The sequence below is a fragment of the Chiloscyllium plagiosum genome, unplaced genomic scaffold (genome assembly GCF_037043375.1).
Source record: "Chiloscyllium plagiosum isolate Xiang-an unplaced genomic scaffold, Cpla_swu_hap1 HiC_scaffold_17, whole genome shotgun sequence".
Taxonomy (NCBI): domain Eukaryota; kingdom Metazoa; phylum Chordata; class Chondrichthyes; order Orectolobiformes; family Hemiscylliidae; genus Chiloscyllium; species Chiloscyllium plagiosum.
In genome coordinates this window covers 37,214,321-37,240,217 of record NW_028270155.1, presented here as the reverse complement: position 1 = coordinate 37,240,217, position 25,897 = coordinate 37,214,321, and the positions used below count along the sequence as shown (strand labels likewise).

Here is a 25,897-nt window from a genome sequence, read left to right as displayed (position 1 = left end):
CTCTTTTGTGCCAGTTCCTCATTTCCCTCAACTCCTATGTATGTCTAAAGGCAATCTACCACCTTTTTAAATTCTTGCCATGGTGTAGCCACCACAAGTCTGTTGGACAGAGAATTCTAGATCTTGATCATCCTCTGGGAGAAGAAATTCCTTTACAGCTCAATTTTAAATGATTTGTGTACTTTTTCCATAACTGTGCTCCACTTCAAGATTTCCCCCTCTGGTGGAAACACCACTCTCTCTGAAGATTAGATTCCCTACAGTATGGAAACAGCCCTCCGAAGACTAACTCACCCAGACCCATTCCCCATATTTACCTCTGACTAATCCACCTAATGCTATGGCCAATTCACCTAACCTGCACATCTTTGGATTGTGAAAGGAAACCGGAGCACCCAGAGGAAAGTCCACGCAGACACAGGGAAAATGTGCAAACTCCACACAGACAGTTGCCCGAGGCTGGAATCAAACCCGGGTCCCTTGCACTGTGAGGCAGTAGTGCTAACCACTGAGCCACCATGCTGTCCCAAAGTATCTTCTATGTTCTTCTAAGCTTTGATGAATAAAGGCCTAATCTGATGAGTTGCACTTCAAATTGATCCTTTCATCCCAGAAATCAGCCCAGTGAATCTCTTTAACTGCCCCCAATGCCAGTATATCCTGCCCGAAATACAGGGATCAAAACTCTCTGCACAATACTCCAGGCGTGACCTCAAAAACTCCCTGCACAGTTGAAACAGAACTTGCTAATTTTTAAACTCCACCCGCTCGCAATACAGGCCAATATTCTATTTGCTTTATTGCTTACTTGCTGCACTTACATGCTAACCTCGAGTGTTTAATGCATGAGGGCACTTGGATCCCGTTGTACTGCACCTTTTTTATAAGGATTCTCTGTTTTAAATAATAATCTGCTTTTTAATTCTACCTACCAAAGTACATAGCCTCATACTTCGCTACATTAAACTTCATCTGTCATATTTTTTGTCTGCTCTCTCAACCAGTGTATATTTCCTGGTAGATTCTCATCACGAAGTGCCATCCTTTTTTATTTTTGTATGTTCAGTAAATTTGAATGCATTACACACTGCCTTTTTAAAAACTTAATGAAACCTGAATAATATCTTTTTTGTTTGGTACTTAGCATGACAGAAGTGAAATGATATGTAGCAACATTAACAATATTTGAATGTTAGGTCACATTGTTAATCTTCACAAGTCTTCATGCATATTACTTGTCTAGAGTTGAAATTCATTCTACGACTTGAATGGTAATACACCATGCATTTGTCATGGATAAATTGTGAATAACATTTTGTCCTGAATTTTTTTTTCTAACAGTTACGACTGATAACTGCCTGAGAGTCTTGAGGATTACAGATGCTACCTGTGTAATTCATTATGGTTTTCCTTCATCTTGTGAGATATTTGGAACTCGTCTATGTTGTATGGTTGACAATTTTGATAATCTGACTATGGAGGTACAATGAATTGTTGCAAAAAATATGAAATGTGGAAAGCTTAAAATGCTTACAGTTGTAATGTGCAGTTGTCAAATCTTAAATGTTTTGTCTCCCTGTACCCCTGTAACATTCCATCTAAGGTTCCTATCTAAATTACAAACTACACCTTTAGTGTCTATTCTTCTTTTGTAGCTTTGTGGCACATGTCACTTCCTGAAGAAGGGCTTATGCCCGAAACGTCGATTCTCCTGTTCCTTGGATGCTGCCTGACCTGCTGCGCTTTTCCAGCAACACATTTTCAGCTCTGATCTCCAGCATCTGCAGACCTCACTTTCTCCTCATGTCACTTTAACAGCCAGTTTGAAAAAAATCTTTGGCTCAGGCAATTCTTTTTATGAATTTTGTTCTTGTTGGATTCATTTTTTTGTAATGGATATATTAATCTGAATCTCAAGGTTGCAGTAGAAATAATCCCTTTCCAGTAGGGACCTGCACCTGAAGGCCCTAATATATAACAGAAACTGACAATAACTATCCTATACTCCTCATGCACAACTTTGGTATCAGCAGCATGTCTGACCTCTGTCTCCATCAGCTGGATTGAGGCTTATGAAAAGTGTCTTTGCTTCCTAATTTGACTCATAGTATCTGCTCTATATTTTTGATGCAGAGCAGAGCTGAATGGAATGTGAAATGTGTTTGTGTTCTATTTCCCAAAACGGTTCTTGCCTGAATGACCAAAATAAAATCTGCAATTTTAAAATAATTATTCACTAAAAAGCTGTTCCTGCTCCATTATTCAATTTGCTGATAATCCACAAATCTGTTTGCAGATGAAAGCAATACCAAACACTTTTGCTCTTTTCATAACTTCATGATATCAGACTCTTGTCTGACACATTAAAATCGTAAGAAATTGAAGCAGGGCATGCTCCTCTGATCATGACTCACCTTTGTTGGAGTATTGAAATCCAAAGGTTAGCAACCTTCTTAGAAAAGAAATTCCCTCTTATCCTTAATTGGGTGACCCTTTATTCTCAATTCTGTCCCATAGTTCTAAGCTCTCTCCTAAGGTAGGCATTGCATCTGCCCTGTCAAGTTCTCGCAGAGTTTTATGGTTCGGTAAAATCATTCCTTATCCTTTCAAACGCCAGTGACCATAGACCGAAACTGCTCAAACTTTCCTCGTCGGGCAACCCCTTCAACCCAGGGATCACCTTATTGAATCTTCATGCTGACTTTTTGTGATTTATATGCAATATTACACAGATCATGTTCTATGATATTTTTCTATCTCTCTCTATTTATACAATAATTTGTTTCTCCTTTCTTCCCACTAATGTGGACAACTTCATTTTTTCCCACTTTGTACTCTATCTACCTTTTTTTTGTCTACTTAACCTAACCTATCCATATGCCTTTTGCAGAATTGTTTGTGTCCTCCTCACAGCTCATTTTTCTACCATTCTTTGTATTGTCTGTAAATTTGGCTGTGATGCATTTGATAACATCATCCAAGTCTTTGATATAAATTCTAAATTGTTGAAGCAAAAACAGTCTGCCCTTTTAGATTCTATAAATTATCATTTACCAACTTGAACTTACCAGATTTTCCCCAGTACTTTTCCCCTGTGGTTGGTCAATGCTTTGTCTGTGGAAATTGTGATGAATCCTCCTTTTTGTAAGCATTCTTTGTGCTGAAAGACCGCATTCTGTGAAAATGGCAACATGATCGCGTTTAGCCATATCGAGAGTTCCGAGAGTAGTTGGTGCCAATATTGAGTTTTGCCAAAAAATAGAAGGGTAAGGCTTAGTGCAAAAGTTTTAGTAAGTCACCCAGGACAGTTTAGAGGTCAGTGCAAAACGCTTCTGGGACACACAAATTGGAGAGAGAAACAGGAACTAATTAATGTTAGCTGTCTGCATGAATCAAGAGCAGTTGGATGACTCTATGCTGTTAACAAACTCTGTAACAAGTTCTAGCAATTAGTCTAGCTGACATTTGAAATCAGATTTCTGAAGAAGTCCTGGGAAGCTGCACAAGTGGTTTGGTCAGTGTGTTAGGGGAAGCCATGAGGAGTTCAGAAGAAACTCTCAACTATTAACCCTTCATTGCAACTGAGGGAATCGGGATTAGAAAACTCATAAGCAGTGTCTACGTGATACAATTTAGCCAAGTTGGGGCTCAGGGATAACACAGAAACAGCTGGTGCTTGAAGTTTGTTGAAAGTTAAAAAATGGGAGTTGTGCAGAAGTCTAGTTTTCAGAATCCAGAATGAGCATGCCACAACAGGAGCAATTACTGAGGAAGTCCATTATGGAGTAGCTTTTGAGAGTGAGTCTCCAGGATGGAATCACAAAAGTAAAGAATTAGGAAGTTGAACAAGATTTAGTGATGTATCGTATGTTTTACACAGCGGGGAGGGGGAGTTGCTGAGAAATCTAGGGATCTGTCTTGATCTCATTGTTTATTTGTCTGTTGTGGCTTATTTGATTACAGTACATTGTCCATGTTTACCACATGTTAATTCTTGGTGTTGGAAATGAGTTGTACATGTATTTTAGAATACATTACTGTTCTTTTATTATATCCTTGTAGAAGCTCTTGCTGTCTGTTTTTGTATTTCCTGCTAGTTTATTCTCATATATTAATTTCTCAGTTTTATTAGCCATCACTTGCAGGCTTCTAAAATTTCCCCATTTTTTTGGCCTCCACCAAAACTCTCAGCATTGTGTATTTTTACTTTTAATTTGATACCATCCTTGTAATTTAACACCATGCTTATCCCCAGAATCCAACACGGCACAATTATTTTAATTGTATTTACTTTCATTCCCATGTTTGAGCATTATCAGTGCTGTTCTAAAGGTGTTTGAGTTTACAGTGAGTTGACCTTTTATGTTGGTTTGAAATATTTTTCTAAAAACAACTACAATATATTCTTTACAGCACACCAGTAAACTCAGTTTTTTAAAAATTTATCAGGTCTTTAGCATAAATTCAACTCGTAAATGATATTTGACACAAAACATTCTCTTAATACTAGGGGCCAACTCGTCAAGGTCAGTCAGTTGTACTGCTTACTGAAAAAGATGCACTACAAACAGTTTCCGTCCTGCACTACTTGGAAAGAACAGAAGCTAAAATTCCTCAAGAATTATTTCAATTTATTTTGAACATGAATAACCTAGATGACATTTACTATGACAGAGCCTTATGTAAATACCTTAAAGCATATGGAATATGCAGGTAAGCCCTTAGCAATGTTTACTTTATGATCTTGAGGGAAGTTGGGATAATCTACGGAGTTACAAGAACCAGGAACATTCATTGTTCTTCAAAGAAAAATGGCTATTTGAACTGGAATATCCTTTTCTTATGATGTGATAGCAACAAAAGAATTGGTTTATCGCAGATGATTCAGTAAGTAAGCAGACTAAACTGAAAGCTGTCGAGTTTCTGTCAAAAACTTGATACGGAAATTACATTATTGAAGAGGTACATTTTTCATTGTTTTGGCTTTACATAATTCCTGGTTTCAAAATAAAAGCTTGTAGATAAAGATCAGTTATTTGATTAGATTAGATTAGATTCTCTACAGTGTGGAAACAGGCCCTTCGGCCCAACCAGTCCACACCAACCCCCTCTGAAGAATAACCCATCCAGACCCATTTCCCTCTGACTAATGCACCTAACCCTATGGGCAATTTAACATGGCCAATTCACCCGACCTGCACATCTTTGGACTGTGGGAGGAAACAGGAGCACCCAGAGGGAACCCACGGAAACACTGGGAGAATGTGCAAATTCCACACAAACGGGAAGTAGCCCAAGGTGGGAATTGAACCCGGGCCCCTCGTGCTGTGAGGCAGCAGTGCTAGCCACCGTGCCACCCCATATAGTTCTCATAAATTTACATATTTATTTATTTAAATGTAGGTATATATTTATATAAAATTTGTATATAAAAATATGTAACGTGATTAAATTATATTACATGGATTTATTTGTAAATAACTTCAAATTCTGATACCACAAAGCAAATAGAGGAGCCAGTGTACTATCCTTAATTTGTTCCTAGGTGGTCATTTCTTTGGTAAACACGTCTTAACACAATTGCATCAGATTACACATGTCCACACTATGTCTTTTTAACTCTCTCCAAATAATTTCTTGCTATTGCATTCATCATTGCTGATGCAACAATGTGATGAGTGCGTATGTGTTGGGTAGCTACTTGATGTGGTGCTTAAACTGGACTATCTGTATCAAATTGATTTCATCCTGAAAGTATTTTTAATTTTCATGTTTCTGTAACTGTTTTAGGGATAATAAGACATGCCCAAGTCGTCACAAGTTTCTTCACGATGTAGACAAACCACGGTATCTGACAGCTGAAAAGAAATTGCCTTCCACCGGGTACATTGAGGTAAGATTTATTTCTGTGCCTTGCCTTGTGATTCTTTCTGAAAATTTACTTCTTTGTATAGTTTTCACTTTTTTGTTTAAGATTTATTTGCCTATGTACAATGTTATTCTGTGTGAAAATCACAGTAGCACAACAGTTGATGACTAACAACGATGTTCCATACGTTCATGTAGGCTCTCTCGGTCTTAGAGAGAAAATTAGATCAGTAACTCAGCTTCACATAACAAAGGATGCTGAGGTCACAAATAGTCTGCGTCACCCTAAGGCAATAGCCAGGGAGAAAGATGGAATTGGTGAAGAAATTTGTTTTCTTGCAAGGGAAGAAGCAAATGCTTTTATTTTCAAGTATTTAACACATTTCTGCTGAAGTGCTGGATGTCAGACAAATAGTTTGACAATTAACTGTGAAATAAAATGGGCTTTAAGCACAGATGTTGGGACAGTAGACATTATGATGCAAGAGTGGAAAGAGAATCTGCTGTGCAGGGGTTTCTCTGCTTATCACTGAGTATGTGAAATTGAAACGAGACAAGGACATTTGGATCACCTGGCAAGATCATGGAAGATGGGTGTTGAGAAGAATAGGTTGGCAAACTGTGTCATTGGCTGCAAAGAAGCCAAGAAGGATGAAAAGAGATTGTGCATGATGGTTATGCTCTATTCATTTGTGACTTTGATATCAGTGCTCTGGTAGGGTGGACAACTGACTGGACAGGTTTAACCTTGGAGTTGCCGGAAAAATTGGTTTGGGATCTAATAGCATATTCAAATCTACTGTAATTAATTAGAAAATTTCTCCCCAAGAACGTTATTCCAAAATTTGATTGTAAATGTACTGTAAAGAACAAAATGCATAATTGTGTTTTTTTTGTGAAAACATGAATCCCAAAAAGCCTAACAATTCCTCTCCCTATTCAAAAGCTTCCCCATCTCATTGAAAATCTGCTTTGTTGTCTGGTGCAAAAGCTAGGAAATAGTTCCTGCAATTCATTCAATTATTTCTGCAAGAATCTGAAAGCTTTAAAGAGACCAAAGCCCTACCTCCTGAGAGCTACATGAAATGCATTTGACCAGAAAATCACAAGAAGTACAGATCCCTAAATCAGCTTTCCCAGTTGTCTAAACTCTCAGCCAGATACCTGAATAACCAAAAGCTGATGAGACAATCTTCTGAGTTTTATGTGATCATCAAAGAGAAAAAGATTGTATCAATTGCATTTTTGCAAAGAATGTAGTCATTTCTTTATATTTCACATCAATGTATCATTTTTTTATATTTGGATAAAAGAAATAACTTACCCCGAGTGTAATTAAACTTCTCTAGATTATTCCAACATGTGTCAATGACGCTTCAGGTTATTATGGCAGAATAATACATCACAGAAGTAAATGGGAGGATCTCCCTGTATCTATGGAAGAGGACTATCTGATGCTTTTGAAAGACATGACTGATTACTATTTGGAGGATGACCACAGGAAACCAGTAGAACAATTAGAAGTTTCTGCCTTCTATGGATTAGAGGAGAACAGCTATAGCAGGTAAAGTGAGATGTTTTGTTTGCAATTGACATTTAAACTCTGACAAGAACATTATAATTGTTCAGACTGAAGCTTTACAACAGCAAGTATCTCAAGCATATGATATGGCTTCAAAGATGCAATGAAATAATTGTGATATATAAATACATTCTTTAATTTGGTGTTGGGATCATTGGAAAACATTTAATAGTTTCAAACAATTTCTAGTGTATGCTAGTTATGCAGTATAACTAATTATACTTGTTTAATGTTCTATAGCTTTACATAATGTTATGACTTAGATTTCAACAACAGAGATGTAACTAATGTCTTTACGACAATGGCCAGTAATGTGCGGGTTCTAACAAAAACGAACATTATGTAATTTTCAGTCCAAAGTACTATCAGTGATATTTACTGTCTTGTTAATGTACTTTCAAGAACCATAAAGCTGATTAGTGGATTATGGTTGATAATGCAACAAAGAATAAATTGAACTTCGTGCAATTGATACAATTGCCCAAACCAATTGATGCAGGAGGGATATGAGGAGTGAGCAGTGAGGAGGAAGGTGAGGATATTCCGAGTGGGAGTATGATAAAAGCTATAAGAGGAAAAGAGATGGGTACTTGGGATTGCTGGAGTGAAAATGGGTTTGAAGAAGAGCGAAGCTTGAAGAATTTTGTCAGCAAAAAGAGGTAAGTTTTAAACCCTATGACTGGAGGGGTGTGATTGAAATGCCATGGCAGAAAAGCATTATTAAAGAGTCATGAAGTTCTGAACTTCGGTGATTGGTAGCAGATTCATAGCAGCATTGCAATTCAGCCCTTTTTAGTCTTACCTGCTGTGCGTCAGATCATGAATAAAATTGTATGTCAATTCTGTTTTTGTGACCTTACTCTTTTCGTTGATGATACTTAACTAACAAGATTCGCTGTCTTTCAATCCAAGTGTCCGCAGTTCCAGGTTTCCCAGTAGCTTGTTTGAAAATGTGTCCTCATTTCATTCTTAACATCTCCCCCAGTCTATTTCTGCCACAATCTTGATACCTCACTTTGTCTGTCTATCCCTTGTGGAACACATTGACACAATGAGGTGGTTGGATGAAAACAAAGAGAAAGTGAGGACTGGAGATCAGAGTCGAAGAGTGTGATGTTGGAAAAGCACAGTTGGTCAGGCAGCATCCAAGGAGCGGGAGAGTCAATGTTTTGGGCGTAAGTCCTTCATCAGGAATGAGGCTTGTGGGCCAAGGGGCCTGAGAGATAAATGGGAGAGGGGTGAAGCATGGGGTAGGTAGTTAGGAATGCGATAGGTGGATGAAGGTGGGGGTGAAAGGAGGAGGTTGGAGCAGATAGGTGGGCAGGAAGATTGACAGGACAGTTCAAGAGGGCGGTGCTGAATTGGGAGGTTGGGACTGGGATAAAGTCGGGGGAGGGAAAATAAGGAAACCAGTGAAATCCACATTGATCCCATGTAGTTGAACTGTCCATCTTGGGACACTTCAATCACACAGGATCAATGTGGATTTCACCAGTTTCCTCATTTCCCCTCCCTCTCCCTCCTCCACCTTACCCCTGTCCCAACCGCTCTCTTGAACTGTCCTACCTGTCTATCTTCCTGCCCATCTATCACTTTCACCTCCACCTTCATCTATCTATCGCATTCCCAGCTACCTTTCCCCCCAGCCCCATTCCCCTCTCATTGATCTCTCAGCCCCCTTGACCCACAAGCCTCATCCCTGATTAAGGGCTTATGCCTGAAACATCGATTCCCCGGCTCCTCGGATACTGCCTGACCAGCAATGTTTTTCCAGCACTACACTCTTCGACATTTATTGTGTCTCCTCACTTTGCACCATCAGCCGATTTGCACTTAAGAATACTAGAACATATTTGGGCAAAAAAACCCAAAAATTAAGTGAAAAAATGGTGAGCAGACCGCAATGACTTTTGGCGTTTTGTCAGCTGAGAGAAACCTCATACTGTGGTGTTTTGAATAAATTATTTTTGATGCTGAATTAGGATTTTGCTATCGTAAGATTCTAATACAAATATGGATTGGAAATAATACATGACATTTGTGACTCTTCAATATATTGATTAGAAGGTATTCTTCTGTTTTTAATACAAAAACTGTTTATTATCAAATTCAGCACAAATCTTTCATCAGTTATGTATTCTGTTATGCTTTAAGGGTGCAGTTACTAGCATTGCCAGAGAAAGCTGAAAGTGCAGTTCTCAGGAGTGCAAGAGTGAAATACATCGACAGTGGTCAAACTGGACTAGTGATGCAGAAACAGCTGCTCAAACTTCCTGCCAAATTTCAGGTTCTGCCACCACAGGTTGTTGAATTTATAATATGTAGAGTAAAGCCTATTGACAATGAAATGGACTGGAATCCACAGGTAAGGAGTTTGGAAGTCTGTTTAATGACATTTTTAAGTACATAATTTTCAGGTGATGTTCCAAAACATTTTATGAGCAAAACTTGATAGAAATAATTATTCTTAGCTGATAACAAGCAGGATCTTTCAATTCGATTAAACAGGAAATCTGGAATTGAAAATTAGCTTAATGGACACAAACACTGAAACTGGCATCAAATGATGTAAAAACCTGTCTGCTTTATTAATATCCTTTTGAGGAAGAAAGTGTGCCTTCCCTTACCCAGTCTAGCTTACATGTGAATCCAGACCACAGCAATGTGGATCACCTATTAAATACTCTCAGAAATAACTTAGCAAGCCACTTGTTTAAGAACAGTTGGGCATGGTCAACAAATGCTTGCAAATGACCATTCATCCCATGAGAGAATAAAGTAGAGGTTGTTCCAGTTCATGGTTTTGATCACTGATAACCCCTAGGATGTGATAGTGAGGGGCTTCAAATGCAGTCCCACTCAAATGGATGTTAGTGGGAAGGTATTATGTTCTGCCTGGTAAAGGCTGCAGATTGGTTGGGAAGCAGAAATCACAATAATGCAATAGAGTACCATTAGATTAAAACAATGGATGCTGTAGAGAAATTTGGAAAATGCAGGGCATTGCTTCAAAAAGAAATTTGGAGAGCAAATATGAAAAATCACCAGTCGATAACATTAGGAAAAATCCAAAGGCATTTTGCCACCAGGTTCGGCATTGATCCTTTGCGATTTGTTGTGTAAATTAATGGTCTAGATATGCATGTAGCAGCTGTAATCAGTAAGTTTGCTAACATTATAAAAACTGGTAACATGGTAAATAGCAAGGAGGAACACCTTAGACTGCAAGACAACATAGGTAGACTGAAGAGTAGCAAATGGAATTTAATCCTGAAAAATGGGCAGTGAGGTAAGGCTAACAATGCAAGGGAATAAATACTGAATGGTAGGACCTGAGGAGTAATGCAGATCAGAGGGACCTTCACGTGCACTCAATGTGATGGGTGCATAAGGTGGTTAAGAAGGCATGTGAGATACTTGTCTTTTGTTATTTGAAGCTTTGAATACAAGAGCAGGGAGGTTATGATGTTAGTTAGGCCACAGCTGGAGTACTGTATGTCGTTGTGGTTACCAAATTAGAGGATAGATGCGATGGCGCTAGAAAGTGCAGAAGTGATTCACCAGGCTGAAGCAATTCAGCTTTGAACAGAGACTAGATATGCTGGGGTTGTTTTCCTTAGAGCAGAAAAGGCTATGAGGGGCATGGACTTGGTAGGTAGGAAGACTCATTTTCCATTAGAGGGGTCAGTGTTGAGGGGACATATTTTTAAGGTAAGGAGCAGGAAAATTAGACAGAATTTGAGGAAATGTTTTTCAGCTAGAGGGCACAGTGGGTCAGTGGTTTGCACTGCTGCCGCAGCACCACAGGTTGGATTCCCACTTCAGGTGATTATCTATGTGAAGTTTGCATATTCTCCCTGTGTCTGTGTGGGTTTCCTCTGACAGTCCAAAGATGTCCAGATTAGGTAGATTGGTCGTGCTAAATTGCCCATAGTGTCCAGAGGTGCGTTGGTTAGGTGGATTAGCAATGGGAAATGCAGGGTTACAAGGGTGGGTTTGAGCTGTTGAGTCTGGGATGCTCTTCAGAGAGTCAATGTGGACTTGTTGACCAAACAGCCAGTTTCCACACTATAGGGATTCTACGATTCCAGAGAGTTGTGGGTATTTGGAACTCACTGCCTAAAAGAGTGGTAGAGGCAGGAACCCTCCTGACATTTGGCAACTATTGAGAGGAATACTTGAAACACTATTGCATACAAGGCTTAGGGGCTAACTGCTGGAAAATAGGCTTAGAATAGATGAATATTTAATGACCAAGATGGATATGATGGGTTGAAAGGTCTCATTCTGTGCCACAAAGACTGTGAGGCAGAGGTGACCGATGGGATAGTGTTATGCTCGGTGACCAATCCATGAGCTCGGTGTACATGAGATGGGGAAAGATTTTTTTTTAGAATACAGGAAAGGAAACCAAGGTAATCTTTGCTTTCCAGAATGATCCTGACAGTAATTCTTTCATTTTGATTCTAATGATAAATGATGAAAGTATTTGATTTTTGAACAGGAATAACCTTTGTTTTTAACCACCAATTCTTTGCTGTATTTTGAAAATTAGTGCTCTTTTTAAATGTACCGCTGAACATATTTTATAGTATCGTTTTCTTTTTGATTTTGGCAAATCAGAAATTAAAGAATTAACTCATTTAAAATGCAAGAATTTTGATATCATTATGAATATTTTATTTGTTTTCTTTGTCTGGAAACAGTTTGCACATGTTTACCTATCATATGAATTAACCAGTGGGAGAGAGTCATGTGATTCTGTGTAGTTTTTGACTTTAAATTTTCTGATTTTGAATAGGTTTCCAGATATATTAAACAAAAGATCACCAATAAATCACATGAAGCCAAAATTGTTCTTGCTCTTGGTAACACTCTATGGCTGAATCCTGTAGTGAGTATGAGAAGTTTAATGGCATTAAATCTCATTTCTCAAGTGTATTGTTCCAAATATAAATTTGTTTAATTTTGTAAGTGGCTGTCTGATGGAACTTTCTCACTTCTTGCTTAATTTGTACAAATTCACAAATATTTTTACTTCAGATGCTTAATGGAACATATAGTTATCCAGAACCAATGAAGTTGAACAGAATTTTCAGAAATCATTTGTTGAAAAAAATAAATTGGACATTTTCATCTTCGATTATTATAATATGGTATAGATGATTTGCAGCAATGGACGTTGGGAATTCATGGGACTGGCTGAGGCTAACAATTAGACTGCAGAATTGCACAGTAGGGGACCAGAAAGTTAAAGGGAAAGCAATTAAAAAAGAATCCATAAGTTTGGTTGTGGAATAAAGTTGGTTTGGAAGAAAAGAGTTCAGAAATTGGCATCATTGTGTCATCCACTTAGTTCTGAAAGGCTCTATGTACATAGTGGTAGAGCACTACTGAAATTGTTACTGGCATGATACATATTTACATGCTAGTTTTGTTCGTGTTCCTCAAAATTGTGGAAAAATTCTGAAATTGGAAGTGTTTGACAGACATAAAATGCCTTTCCCATATTTATGTGAGTTTCTAAAATAAGTTCAGTGCAACATATAACCTCTTCTGATATGTGTTAGCTGCTGAAATAAATAGATATGCTGAAATAATGTTCTATGACTTTGCAAAATGAATATTTTAGTTTGATATGGCCAGTCATGTGAATCAGCTATGTTATTTACGTTTAATAATATTTCTTAAGGTACGTATGGCTAAATTAGCTGATCTGAAAACCACAATATTAGAGTACAACATTCGTTCACAAATCATGAATTCTGGATTTGGCACTGATAATGCAGAGCACATTGAAAGATTGAAAGGTCTCTGCAGGGTAGCTGGACTTGGTTTGCCCAATGAGGATTCTCCCTTGAAACAGTAAGTTGTTCTAATATTGAAAATATCTTTCCAATCAATCTTGTTGTTCTCAAATATTTTAGAATAAATAGCATTCGTTCAGTTTAACATGAGAATTTCTGTTTTTCATTCAACAACATTATCTGCAAAAGGGACGTCCAGATCGATTTGCATAGTGAGCTTAATATCCTGATATACAACATAGAACACGTTCAGCAAATAATATTTGGGCATTCGTTCATTTTTTTTGCCCTCGATACATAAACATTTCTGGACAATTTTTTTTTCAGACCTGGCATTGCCTAAAATCAGCTTAAGATCAAATTAGATATGCTGAAGGTCCTACTCCTGTATTATGACAGTCTTGCAAAATGTGTGGAGAAGCAAAGTAGGTCATGTACCATGTAAGCTCCAACTATTTTGTTTTTCCTAGTCTCCAACAGCCCGAATAATTTGTAAAGAATTTGTAAAGGCCACAAGAATTGATTGGATAAGTTTTTTTTTTCTCTCTGACCATCCTCCTCTGTTGTGTATTAGAGGGGGAATACTTCTCTCCTGTGCACAGCCGCAATTTGTGGACCTGGACCCTCCTGTACGTACTTGATGTGTTGGAACTACTTGTCATCTTATTAAATGGTAGAATGGGGTCCAAGGGTTAAATAGCCAATTTATATTCCTGAACTGATATGTTGATCTGGGAGTTGCATAGTCTTTCCTTTCACAAGACATGACTACTCTTGTATTTCTCTCTTAGTTCCTCTTTCTGACTCTCTTATGTGCCCTGTGCTACATACTGACAGTGAAGATATATAAATAATCCTTTATCAGTTGAACAAATCCATTAAAGCTGCCATTGGTTAGAATACTATTGTCTCAAAGTCTGAAATCACGTCCCATTCGAATTGTTGGTCATATATTATTCCAGATTTGTTGACTAGGTGACTGAAACATGAAAGCTGCTAAATCAAACTGTGGAGGTTGTGTGTCACTCAGTGAAATAAGAAAACTCTTCTGTGTACATGTTATTTAAAATTTTTTTTGGTAAGATGGCTTGCTAAACTTTTGCCCCCAGTTTTTTTTTTTTGCAAATTATTTTCTCATGTTCTTTGAGACATTACCCATTGTCTGGCTAAGAAAGTAAACTTAAAAATAAAATTTGTTGGCTGTTCATTCTTTGTGTACTTTTTCACTAGCTTCAAGTATGTATATAAATGTGGTATAGATTCATCCATTTTGTTCTTTTCAAATCCAAGTTTCTCTATAACAAGTCGGTTAAGTTCAGGAACTCATTAAAAGGAAGTATAATACAATAAAAGCCACATCCTGTTTTGATATGCAGTATGATCTGTAAAGGTTACTTAGTGCACTTCTATTAGTGCATCTGTGACATCAAACTTTCTTTTACAGGCTACATTATGATAACAAGTTAGAACATGTCACTCTCCAGAATGATGGAAACTACCATTCAGTTGTCATTTCTGAATTTTCTAGTCCAAAGAAATTTCATGTGCAATTAGTGGCAACAAGGGAAGCGTGAGTAAATATGTTTCATGTTATTCGAGTTCTGTAAAGCTTTTGAAATGTTTTACCATCTAATTTTCTATCTCTCATTCTCTCACACTGCTGTATCTGAAATCAAATGAAACGCTAAAGGTGAAAAACTAAACACCGTCTTTCCCTACCATCAGGTTTTGTGCTTTCGAAAATGAAATTAACCAAAAAGTTATGGAAAAGAAAACATTTATTTTCAATACTTCCATGCCAACTGTTGGTGACTTGTGCTTGGCATTCTGTGAAACAGAAAAGAGGTAATTATCAAGGACTTTATTCTGAATCTAGTATCTTAGCTTCTTTTGTATCTTGTCAACAAGAAAATAGGTCTCGTGTCATTACTTTTCAATCATTATTGCACATACAATAAATTAGCACAACTAAAGCTATCAGCAAAATCTCAAGGATGAGTTTTAGACCCTCTGATTAGTTCTTTATGGATTTTGTAAGAAAACCTGAAAGTTTTACCATAAGATTTTTCTGTTTTATCCACAATGCCATGGAGACCTGTGAAAGAAGAGCGGGAAATAAAAAGATGTTTGTGTCCTGACCAATAAAAGAAAACCAGAATGCTTGCTGTCATTTTAAAAATGGAACAAGCCACGTATTTACCTGACGAAGAAATTAAGAATAGGGAATGTGGGGAATAGAAAGGAACAAAAAAAGAAACATTATACTTCAGTAGCACTCGGCATTTCCTTCAGTAGTGCTGTTCTTGGGCAGAAAACTGTCCCACATTATCCAAGCTTTATAAAACAGCTAGTAGAAAGTAAGGACTGCAGATGCTAGAGATTGCTGATGAAGGACTTATGCCCGAACCATTGATTCTCCGGCTCCTCGGATGCTACCTGATCTGCTGTGCTTTTCCAGCATCATATTTTCGATTTATAAAACAGCTCCCAAATGTTCTCCCTTCAGTCTTCAACATTGTTCAAATTCACATCTGGGAGTTGTTTATCTTATAGATCATCTTCCTTTAACATTACACAACGGTTGTCTGAATGGAGAAGTGCAAGAATAGCTAAAACATGTATTTGCACTCCCTAATTTGCCACTGGGAGATTATTTGCCAACTTTTAAATTGTTTTCAATTTCATCAATTTCTAAAATGCCCAATCAAATGGATTTTAAATTCATCTGCAACATCCATGGGTGTCAAGACTAATATTTGCTATCCATCCCTAATTGCCCTTGATGTGATTAGCTTTCTAAGCTATTTCAAGGAGCAGTTTAGAATCCATCATTGCTGTGGATCGAGAATCATGTAAACCAGATTGAGAAAGGGGCCATTTTTCCTTCCCAAGACATTATTGAACCAGATGAGATTTATGATAATCAATGGCAATTTCTGCCACTATGAGTAAGAGTAAGCTTTCAATTCCAGATTTTATGAACTGAATTTGGGACGGTGGGATTTCAACACTCAGCCCCAGGGCAACCATCACTAAACCCCAACTCACATCACAACATAAAATATATGCACCAAAAGTCAGAATGGCGTTGTAGGATTGTAGTGTTAGAGGCAGTTGGAGCAAATTAGAGGATTGAAGTGACAGTGCTGTGGAGATCTTTAACCTCAGGATGAACATGCTTAAGTTTGTCGTTGGCAGAGTGAAGTGCTCTGTAAATGTGCAGATCTGGTTCTGAACATAATTGAGGCTTGAGCTGCAATTTAACTTGGCTTAAAAGGGAGAAATGCTGTAGTTTTCCCTCCAATGTGAATCTTTTGAAGCCCAACAACCAAGGTATTGCAGTTTTTAAAATTACCATCCAGAGCAAGAGGAGCAATTCAAAAGCTACAATCGACTGATTTTGTTTCTCCAAACTTCTCTTTTCCTCTCCTGATTAGAGTTGCTCTTCTGGGCACTTGCCTTGTAATGGTGGATTCGTCATGATCTCTGGTGGTGGGCTGCATCTGCCAAATTTCATTGGCTGTGCAGCTCTTGGTTCTTAGCAGTTGATGTAGTCACATGGACATGATAATGGGATACAGATGCTGAGGAGTGAAAATTTTTACTCTTGGTTGTGAATGGCAGTGTTTCGAACATTTTCTTAATTTGGAAAATTATCAAATTTCCTTTCAATTTTAGGTGGCATCGAGTGAAGATCTTGTCAATTGTTGATTCCAAAAGGATTTATGAAGTGTTCTTTATGGATTTTGGAACATGCAGCTATATTTCTTTGAACAACATTCAACCACTATTGAAAGATGCCCTTAAGCTTCCTTTTCAGGTCAGTTTAAATAACAGCATTTATAAAGAGAGAATTATTCCAATAAAATTGCAGGTAAATATAATTTAAATCACTTCTAAATAGTGCATCAAAGCTGTACACAATACTGCAGTGTGAATGTAAATCAAAGAGCCTCTCATTATTTCTGTCAAGTTTAGAGATGGTGAGATGATTCATCATGAAGCATGACTTCAACAAGATTGTCTTTATGTCGTGCCTTGCTATTATTATGGACAGTGGAGAGAAATTGATTGGATTGCTATAATTTGCTCTTGTCCACAGACTGAGGTTTTTTAAACTAATTTCTCATTTCTTTTCCATTCAAGATAGGCTGTAGTGTGTTCATTCAAACTCTATTTGGCAAATACAATTTTTAGATATCCCACAACAAACTACCTTAACGGTTAAAACAAAAGTATGGTTCGATCACTACATTCAACTGGGGATAATCGTCACCAGTCATGCATGTGCATACGCACTGGAAAGGAAACCTTGTGTGCTGGTCTTTTGTGCTTGTGGACTACAACGCCACACAGTTTAAGGGTATGACATTCCAGGGTTTTAGAATTTGTTCTTTTGTAATTCCTGCTGGAAATTTCCAGAATTTTGCCAAATGGTGATTGGTGGCTATGATTTAATCAGCAATTTCCATTTTAAAGATTAAAGAAGCAAGTATAGATCAATTTAAAGGAATTTACAATCTCTTTCAGGCCTTGGGGACCCAACACTATACATCTTTTCAAAATTAGTCTAACATTGATCTGCCAGAGTTTTGTGCATACTGTTCATGAGCTGCTCAACTGCTCTCATTACTTTATCAATCTTTTCCAGTCCTTTTTAGAGCATGTATTATCACTTTGTGCTCGATTCTATAATTTCTTCAATGAGCTTGTGTCCCTATTGATGTTCACTTTCTATTTGATAATTACCTATGCTCTGACATCGTGTTAGTATTAAATGAGGTGTTGAACTTTTTGATCTGTGTTCTAAGTCTTTGACTCTCAAGTGACTGTGGTTAATTCAAATTAGTGAATGCTCATCATTCAACTGGCCACCGAGCAGACTCTGGCTTGGAAATGATGAATGGTATGCATAGGGAGGAAGAAGCTAAATGTTGTTCATTTAAACAGAATGCTGAAATGAATATTTTGCATATGTATCTGTATTTTAAACCGTTTATTGTATGAATCAAGTCCTGTCATCAATGAGATAGACATAAATAAGTACATTTGGTTATCGAGGATGTCATGAATGTGGATCTGTCAGAGTTCTCCTTGCCCAACTTGAAGTGGATAAAACCTTTCTGTGTATAAGCATGTTGCACGTATCAAAGTCCAGAGAATTCAGACACAGAACCAAAGTTAAGAAACCCTACATAGAAGAAGTGCTGGGAGTTCAACAGCAAAATCTTTGCAGCCTCTCATTATGTAGATTGGCAAGAGCCATTTATTACAGTATTAATTTTCAAAAGTACCTGGAGCTGGATAGCCTAGCCTATAGTGACGGATTTGGATTGATAAATCTATCAATGAACCATCAAGCTAGATGATTATGAAATGTGCTCCGGAATTTTACAGACCTGCCCGTTCAGATATGAAATGCAAAGTCTGGTTAGAATAGTATCATAGAATCGCTACATGTGGAAGCAGGCCATTCAGCCCATAGAGTCTAAGCTGACCCTTGTAAGAGAAATTAAGCCTTTTTCGATCTAGAATTATTGGACTCCCACAACTCTGCCATAATTCTTAACACGTTAAAACCAACTGCAATCACAATCATATTTTGCATAAGAACTGAAGAAAGAGAAATATGAGTAAGTTTTTTTTACAGCTCTTCATGCATGATCTTCCAATCAATAAAGTCATGACTGATCTGCAACCTCAGCTTTTTTGTACCTAAAGGTTTAAGTATCCATGGATCACAGATTTGAATGCACTGAACGACTTAGCTTCCACAGTTCTATGGGCTACAGAATTCTGAAAGTTCATAATCTTCCAAATGAAGAAACTTCTCATCTTCCATTATATTCCTTCTGCCACCTTCATGCCATTCATTTAAGCAGTCTGTGTCCCTTTGCAGGCTTTTTACATTTTTTTGAAAACTTCTATTTACATTCAGCTTTGCTTTGTCACAAAACATGGGTACATTAGACATTTCTAATCAACCAGTCCAGAGATTTTACTGCACACCTCAGCAGCAAATGAGACTTGAACCCAGGCCTCCTGGCTCAGAGATAGGTATGCTACCACTATGAAAGCCCTTACACTTGTCCTATAGATATTTTAATCAACCTGTTCATAGATGTTTTAAGACATGTCTGGAGCAGGTAGGACTTGAACCCAAGCCTCCAGGTTCTGCACTGCACCACAAAAGCCCTTAGACTAGCTCCAATTAAAAACAGCTATGACTGATATGTGCACCACCCTAATAATAGTCTTTCCAGCTGATGATGACTTATTTATTCCTACTGTGTTTTTCTTTTTAACCACCCCATAACCCTTGATTTTTGTATTATATCCTTCTGAATGTCTTTTGAAAATCCATATATATGTTTTCGTCAATCTGCTACTAAGTGCTGAAAAGTGATACATTTGTCAAAAAACTATTTTCCCTTCATAAAACCACATTTGACTCTGCATAATCATGATTTTCAAAATTTCGTGTTACCACTTCCCTCTTAATGGTTTCCTCTATTTTCTAGACGAACTGCAGTTCCCTATCTGTTTCCCTACTTGCTTATTCATTCAGGGGATGTGGGGTTTGATGACTGGCCAATATTTATTGCCCTTTCTTTCACTGTCCTTGCGAATGTGGTGGTGAACTTCCTTCTTGAACTGTTATAGTTTGTTTGCTTTGGTATGCCCACAATACTAGTAGTGAGAGAGTTTTAGAGTTTTAACCAATGATACTGAAAGAATTGCAATCCATTTCTGAGCCAGGATGGTGAGCACTTTGGAGAATAATTTGCAGTTGGTACTGTTGCCATGTATCTTCTGCCCTTGTCCTTCTAGATGATTGTGGTTGTGGATTTGGGAGTTTCAGCAGTTTGTCTTATAGATAGTACACTGCTGCTCCTGACTGTCACTGGTGAAGGAAGTGAATGTTTGTAGATGTGGTGCTGATCAAGTGGACTACTTTGTCCTGGATGATGTAAAGCTTCTTGAGTGTTGTTGGAGCTGCAATAATCCAAACAAAGGGAGTATTCCATCACACTACTGATTTATGCCTTGTAGATGGAGGACAGACTTTTGGAAGTTAAGAAATGAGTTACTCACCACAGCATTGCTTGTCTCTGACCTGATCTTCTAGCAATGGTATTTATATAGCTCGCTGAGTTCTGTCTCTCCCCACACTTCAGTTATGTGCCATCCTTCATGGCATCATCAAAATCACATTCAATTCCATGTAATTGAATGCTATCAGCATAGACGTGCTAATCATCCTTCTTGACACCTTCCACTGTCTAATTGACTGTTGTTTGCTTGACATCTATATTCCAATAAACATTGAGAAAGAATCGCTGTTCGTCCACATCACAGCCTCAGGTGATGGTGGAAGTGAAGATTGAAGTAGACTGTTCGGAACCTTGACATTTTATTTGATCCTAAGCTGAGTTTTTAACTCCATATTCCTCCATATTGAATGCCACATTCTTCTGTCACAGTAACATTTCCCATCTTTGGCCTTAATGCAGTTCATCTGCTTCTGAATCCCTCATCTGTACTTTTTTAACCTTTTAAAATTGGCAATTCTAAAGCTCTTCTGGCAGACATTTTAATATTTTCATTTCCTGTATACTTTAAACACATGCAAAAATTTGCAGTCATATTCAGCTTGCACTAAACTCTGTTCGCACCTCATCATTGTACGCATTGACCTACATCATCTCCCAGTTTAGCAATTCCTCAGTTTTTATTTTGGGGTGTCGTTTCCCCAACCCTCCATACTGCTTCTACATCTTATGGTTTTGTTGTTTTCCCGACAAACCTTCCAAGACTCTTCCATTTCTTCAATTTTGGGCCTTTTCTACAACCTTGATGACTTTTGCACCACCACGGATGGCTATGTTTGCAGCTACGTTAACACTAAGCTCTGGAATTACCTTTTTACATGTCTCTTGTACTTTAAGATGCTGTTTAGAATTTACTACTTTCAGTCTACTTCAGCCTCAGATGATGGTGGAAGTGAAGATTGTGATGTGGACTAACAGCTCCTGTAAACCACTTTGGTCCAAGTGTTCAATAGGAGTGCATTACTACGTTGACAAATTTTACATGCACCTAACTGTCCTTTTATGATCAATTGTTTTAATTTTCCTTTAATCTGTTTGAAGTGCTAATCTTGAAGTCATTGCATTGCTTAACTGTGGCCTTCCAGTTTTAAATGTGGTTATGATTGTGGATTAATGAAACTAATCTTGATTATCTTGGTATTGCAGGCCATCTGCTGTTCATTATTTGGTGTGGAGCCCATGGAAAAACTCTGCAGTCAGGAGATTAAAGAGTGGTCCTGCACTTCTTTGCAGGATAAGGAACTCCAAGTGAAAGTAATTGAACAAAGTAGAAATGATCTAAGTAAGTTGTTATTAATGGTATCTGAAAATATAAAAGCTGTTATTTCAGCAATTTCAGTTCCCAGAATTAAATTATTTGTTTATAAAAACATTTTTAATTTTTAAAAGAAATTTGCATTGGGAGGTATTCATCAATCCAATATGTGGATATGCTTTTTGGTCCACGGCTCCAGTTAAATTTCAACTGGCCATTAACACTGAAACTTCAAGTTCTCATTGTAGAATTGGACATTGTAATTTTTAAAGTAAAAACTTTTACATTTCTGAAAGTTTTCAAAGATGAAGAATTGCTGAGTAATCGAGAATTGTGGGAATTTTGCTATAAATCTGGTTTGGATGCTGTGAACTCATCATTCCAGAGGGCTGGGCTGATTTTCTGATATGGGTTCAAATTACACCACAGCAGCTGGTGACCATGAACGACCATTGATTGTCATAAAATATCATCTGGTTCACTAACGTCGTTTTAAGGAAGGAAGTTTGCTGTTATTACTCTCAATAAAGTTGTTTGTCAGCTGCTTTCCAAAATAGCGAAAGTGAGGACTGCAAATGCTGGAGATCAGAGTCGAGAGTGTGGTGCTGGAAAAGCACAGCAGGTCAGGCAGCATCCGAGGAGCAGGAGAATCGATGTTTCAGGCAAAAGTCCTTCATCAGCCTTCCAAAATGGGCTAGGAAGCCACTTAGCTCACGGGCAATTAAAGATGCGCAACAAATACTGGCCTTGCCAACAACACCCTCGTTCCCATGAAAAAAATGAAGAAAATAATCGCTTTCGTGTTGGTCTCTGGAGCATACAAAAATTACCTTCTCTATAGCCTAGCATGCAAATAGATTTATTTGAAGATGGACACTACTTTTAAAAATATACCTGCTCTAAATGCTGGTATCTTGCCCTTGACAATATGTTAATGTGCGCTTAGGCCTCTGTAGTATATGTGGTGAAAGTACTTCCATGATATTAGCTGGGAAGTTCACAATGATATGGGCCAAATGTTGGCAAATGGGACTAGATTAATTTAGGACATCTGATTGGCATGGATGAGTTGGACGGAAGAGTCTGTCTCTATGCTGTCCAACTCTCACTCCAGATTTGCCCAAGGTTGGGATGGAGAGAACGTAGAAGTGCTGGTGTTCATATTTTCAAATTTGTTGCTTGAGATCAGAAGCCTTATACAGTGGGGACATGGCAAAATTTGGGTATGTATTGTGCGCAACTTAACAATCATTATCAAAAGTCATAAAGATGCAGAATTAGTCTATCCAACCCATCAAACCTATGCTGACTCTCTATAGAACATTACACTTTGTTTATTTTCTGTAAATGCACCTGTCCCATTTTCATTTGAATTCATTATCTCCACATCCACCACTATTGGAGGAAGTGAGTTGTCAGTCAATATCACTCCATTCCACCGCTTTCATTGGAAGTTATGAGTTTCTGGATTATTATGAGTTTCATTATGAGTTCTTGATTATTACCACTCACTGCCTGAAATATGTTCTTCATTATCTCCCCTCACCCTTCTGTACCTCTTGCCCCAAATCTGAAATTTGTGTACCCTAGTCAAGCTGTCAGTTAATAGAAAATTTGTCCTTGTTTACTTTATCTAAACATGTCATTAATCTTGTGCACTTTTATCATATCACCTCTACTCCCAAGAGAAAAACTTTAGCTTTAGACCATAAGAAATAGGAGCAGGTGTAGGTCACTTGGTCCATCATTCACTAAGGTTATGGCTGATCTGATTGAGGCAAATTCTACTTTGCTGCCCCATAATTCTTAACTCCTGTTGATCAAATGTTTGTCTGATTCAATCCTATCCATATTGTGACCCAGCCTCCACTGTTCTCGGTGAAAGAGAATTCCTATGACATTCTGTAAAGAAATATCTCAAACCCATCTGAAATGAGAGACCCCAATTTTTAAACTGTGCCTAGTCCTAGATTCTCCTATGAGAAGAAACATCCTCCCAGCATTTGTCCGATCATGACTCTTTGGTATGTTGTATGTTTCAACATAACCATCTTTATTCTTCTAAATTCCAGTTAGAACGGTTCCAGTGTATTTACCCTTTTGTCATAAGACTATCTTTTATTGATGGAAATCAGCCTAGTGAACCTTCTCTGATCAACTTACAATGCAGTTGTATCCTTACTTAAGTCAGGAGACAAAACTGTACATGATACTCCAGTTGTGATTTTACCACTGTCCTATACAGCTTTATTAAGGCTTGCTTTTATGTTCCAGTTTCCTTGCAAAATGTGTTAAACTTTCGGTTTGCCTTCCTAATTTCTTGATCTGTATGTATACCTTAACGTTTTGTTCAAGCACAGCCAGGCTGCCCTGTGTTGCAGCATTCCCCAGTCTCTCGGGGAGATTGTTGCATAATTGTTGTTGGATTTTGATGCTGAAATTTGAATTAATTTAATAAATCTGAAATGTAAAGCTAAGCTCAATAATGGTAACCATGATAGCCATAATTTTGACTGTTGTAAAAATCCATCTAGTTTGCTGATAGGGTTTAGGGCAAAAGATCTGCTGTTCTTACCTGGTCTGGTCTACATAATACACAAGATATACAGCAATGTAATTGACTCTTAAACACTCTCTCAAATGGCATAGCAAGCCCTTAGTTCAAGGGTAATTTAGATTGGACAATTGCTAGCTTTAGCAGTAATTCCCACTTTCCACGAAGGAGTTTTTAAAAAAAAAAAGCATCTGTCCATTTAAATGTTTCATTTATCTCTTCTCCCACATTATGCCCCATCAACCAATTTTTTTGCCCATTCACTAAACCTATCTCTTTGTAGATGCACTGTCCTTCTTACAACTTAGTTTCTTATTTCCTTCCTTTATCCAATGCACTGAATTTCAGGCATGGCATCATGTTAAACTCTTTGTCACCTTCATCTCTGGACCTACCTTTTTGGGGCAAGAGTCTTCTACTTGCTCCACAGACCTTTTCGGCCATCTCTACTGTTTCTCAACCTGGATCAATCACCATCCTGTTGGTTTCTTACCATTTTTGATTTTGTCATTGAAAACTGTCAGTGTCACAGAAGCCACCCTGATTTTTGTTTCCATCACTTACGGACTTCCATCACTCTGAACGTGCTGCTTCCTTTCTCTCCTGACTTTTTTTTAATCAAACCTGCAAGCCACATTGTGCTGTTGTCATCTTGTATAACAATCTCTTCCTTGCAGAGACTGACTGCCAACTCTTAGACACTAATGTTATTTTCCCTGGACCATTCTCCACCACTGAATGTCAAGCTATTGTTTCAAGGACTGTCACTACCTCCTCTCATCTAGAGATGTTCCTCAGAACTTTTCTATTTTTATAGTTCACTTATTCTGTGAAGAGTCGAGGCTCCAGCATTGAATCTTGTGTAATTAGTTTAAGATGCTTCTATAAAATTTCCCTGATCACTTTGTAGCATCGATTAGCCAATTTATTTTAAATATGATCTGTTGTCTACAGAGAAATGCTATATTAATATATTGTTAAACTATTCCCTTTGTACTTTGAAAACTTTGTTTTCCTTTGTAGCTGATACCATATGCTATTATGTTGTTGTGCGAGATCCCTCTAATGCTGGCTCTGAAAAACTGGCAGAACAGATGCTATCTAAAGGACAAGGCATCGGGCCACCTGCAATTTTAAACCAATTGTTTTCAGAAGAAGTTGTGGAAAGTAAAGAAACCAGCTACATTTCATACCTCTGTTCTTTGGTTTGTGCACTTTTAGGAGATCAGAATTGTAAGTGATGCTCACATATAGCTATAAAATTAGTTAGCTACTCTGGCTTAAGTTGAAAATTTTAAAATGTTGGCCAAATGCAACTTTCTTCTAAAGGAAATTCACTTAATATATGATTTATTATATACTATTGCAATGCATCCCAAATTGTTTCCAACTATGATTCAATGTCAAAGATTGAAGATTGTTCCAACCACTCAGTGAGAACTGAAAGTGAGTTGAGGGCCTGAGAGCAGGTGTCTGTTGGAGAGCATTCACAGCTGCTTTATCTCAGTCGGAGCTGTACAGTGACAATGCTACTTTGCAGCTCAAGACCCCAAAATTTTAGCTCCGATCCCCACTTGGCATCTCAATCCTCACTTTGCTAAGTCCTGTACTATTATATCAGCATCGCAAAAGTTAATATTGAGCTGAAGTCGTAATTTTAAGAGGATGTTAAGCAGGGATTTGGTAAGAAGCTCATTGTTGCCTCTGCCTCACCTCATC

At 37.8% G+C, this 25,897-nt stretch overlaps 1 protein-coding gene across 1 annotated transcript in view; it reads left to right on the top strand.

Moving 5' to 3' along the window:
- tdrd12 (tudor domain containing 12) overlaps window positions 1-25,897 on the top strand; it is a 147,019-nt gene that overhangs the window by 92,448 nt on the left and 28,674 nt on the right. Inside the window, exons 19-30 of the mRNA XM_087996141.1 lie at window positions 1,342-1,481; window positions 4,511-4,713; window positions 5,791-5,893; window positions 7,218-7,432; window positions 9,605-9,815; window positions 12,252-12,344; window positions 13,143-13,315; window positions 14,702-14,827; window positions 14,983-15,102; window positions 16,936-17,077; window positions 21,516-21,651; window positions 25,202-25,411. Coding sequence (XP_087852267.1) covers window positions 1,342-1,481; window positions 4,511-4,713; window positions 5,791-5,893; window positions 7,218-7,432; window positions 9,605-9,815; window positions 12,252-12,344; window positions 13,143-13,315; window positions 14,702-14,827; window positions 14,983-15,102; window positions 16,936-17,077; window positions 21,516-21,651; window positions 25,202-25,411 — 1,872 coding nt within the window. The remainder of the gene's footprint in view (window positions 1-1,341; window positions 1,482-4,510; window positions 4,714-5,790; window positions 5,894-7,217; window positions 7,433-9,604; window positions 9,816-12,251; window positions 12,345-13,142; window positions 13,316-14,701; window positions 14,828-14,982; window positions 15,103-16,935; window positions 17,078-21,515; window positions 21,652-25,201; window positions 25,412-25,897) is intronic.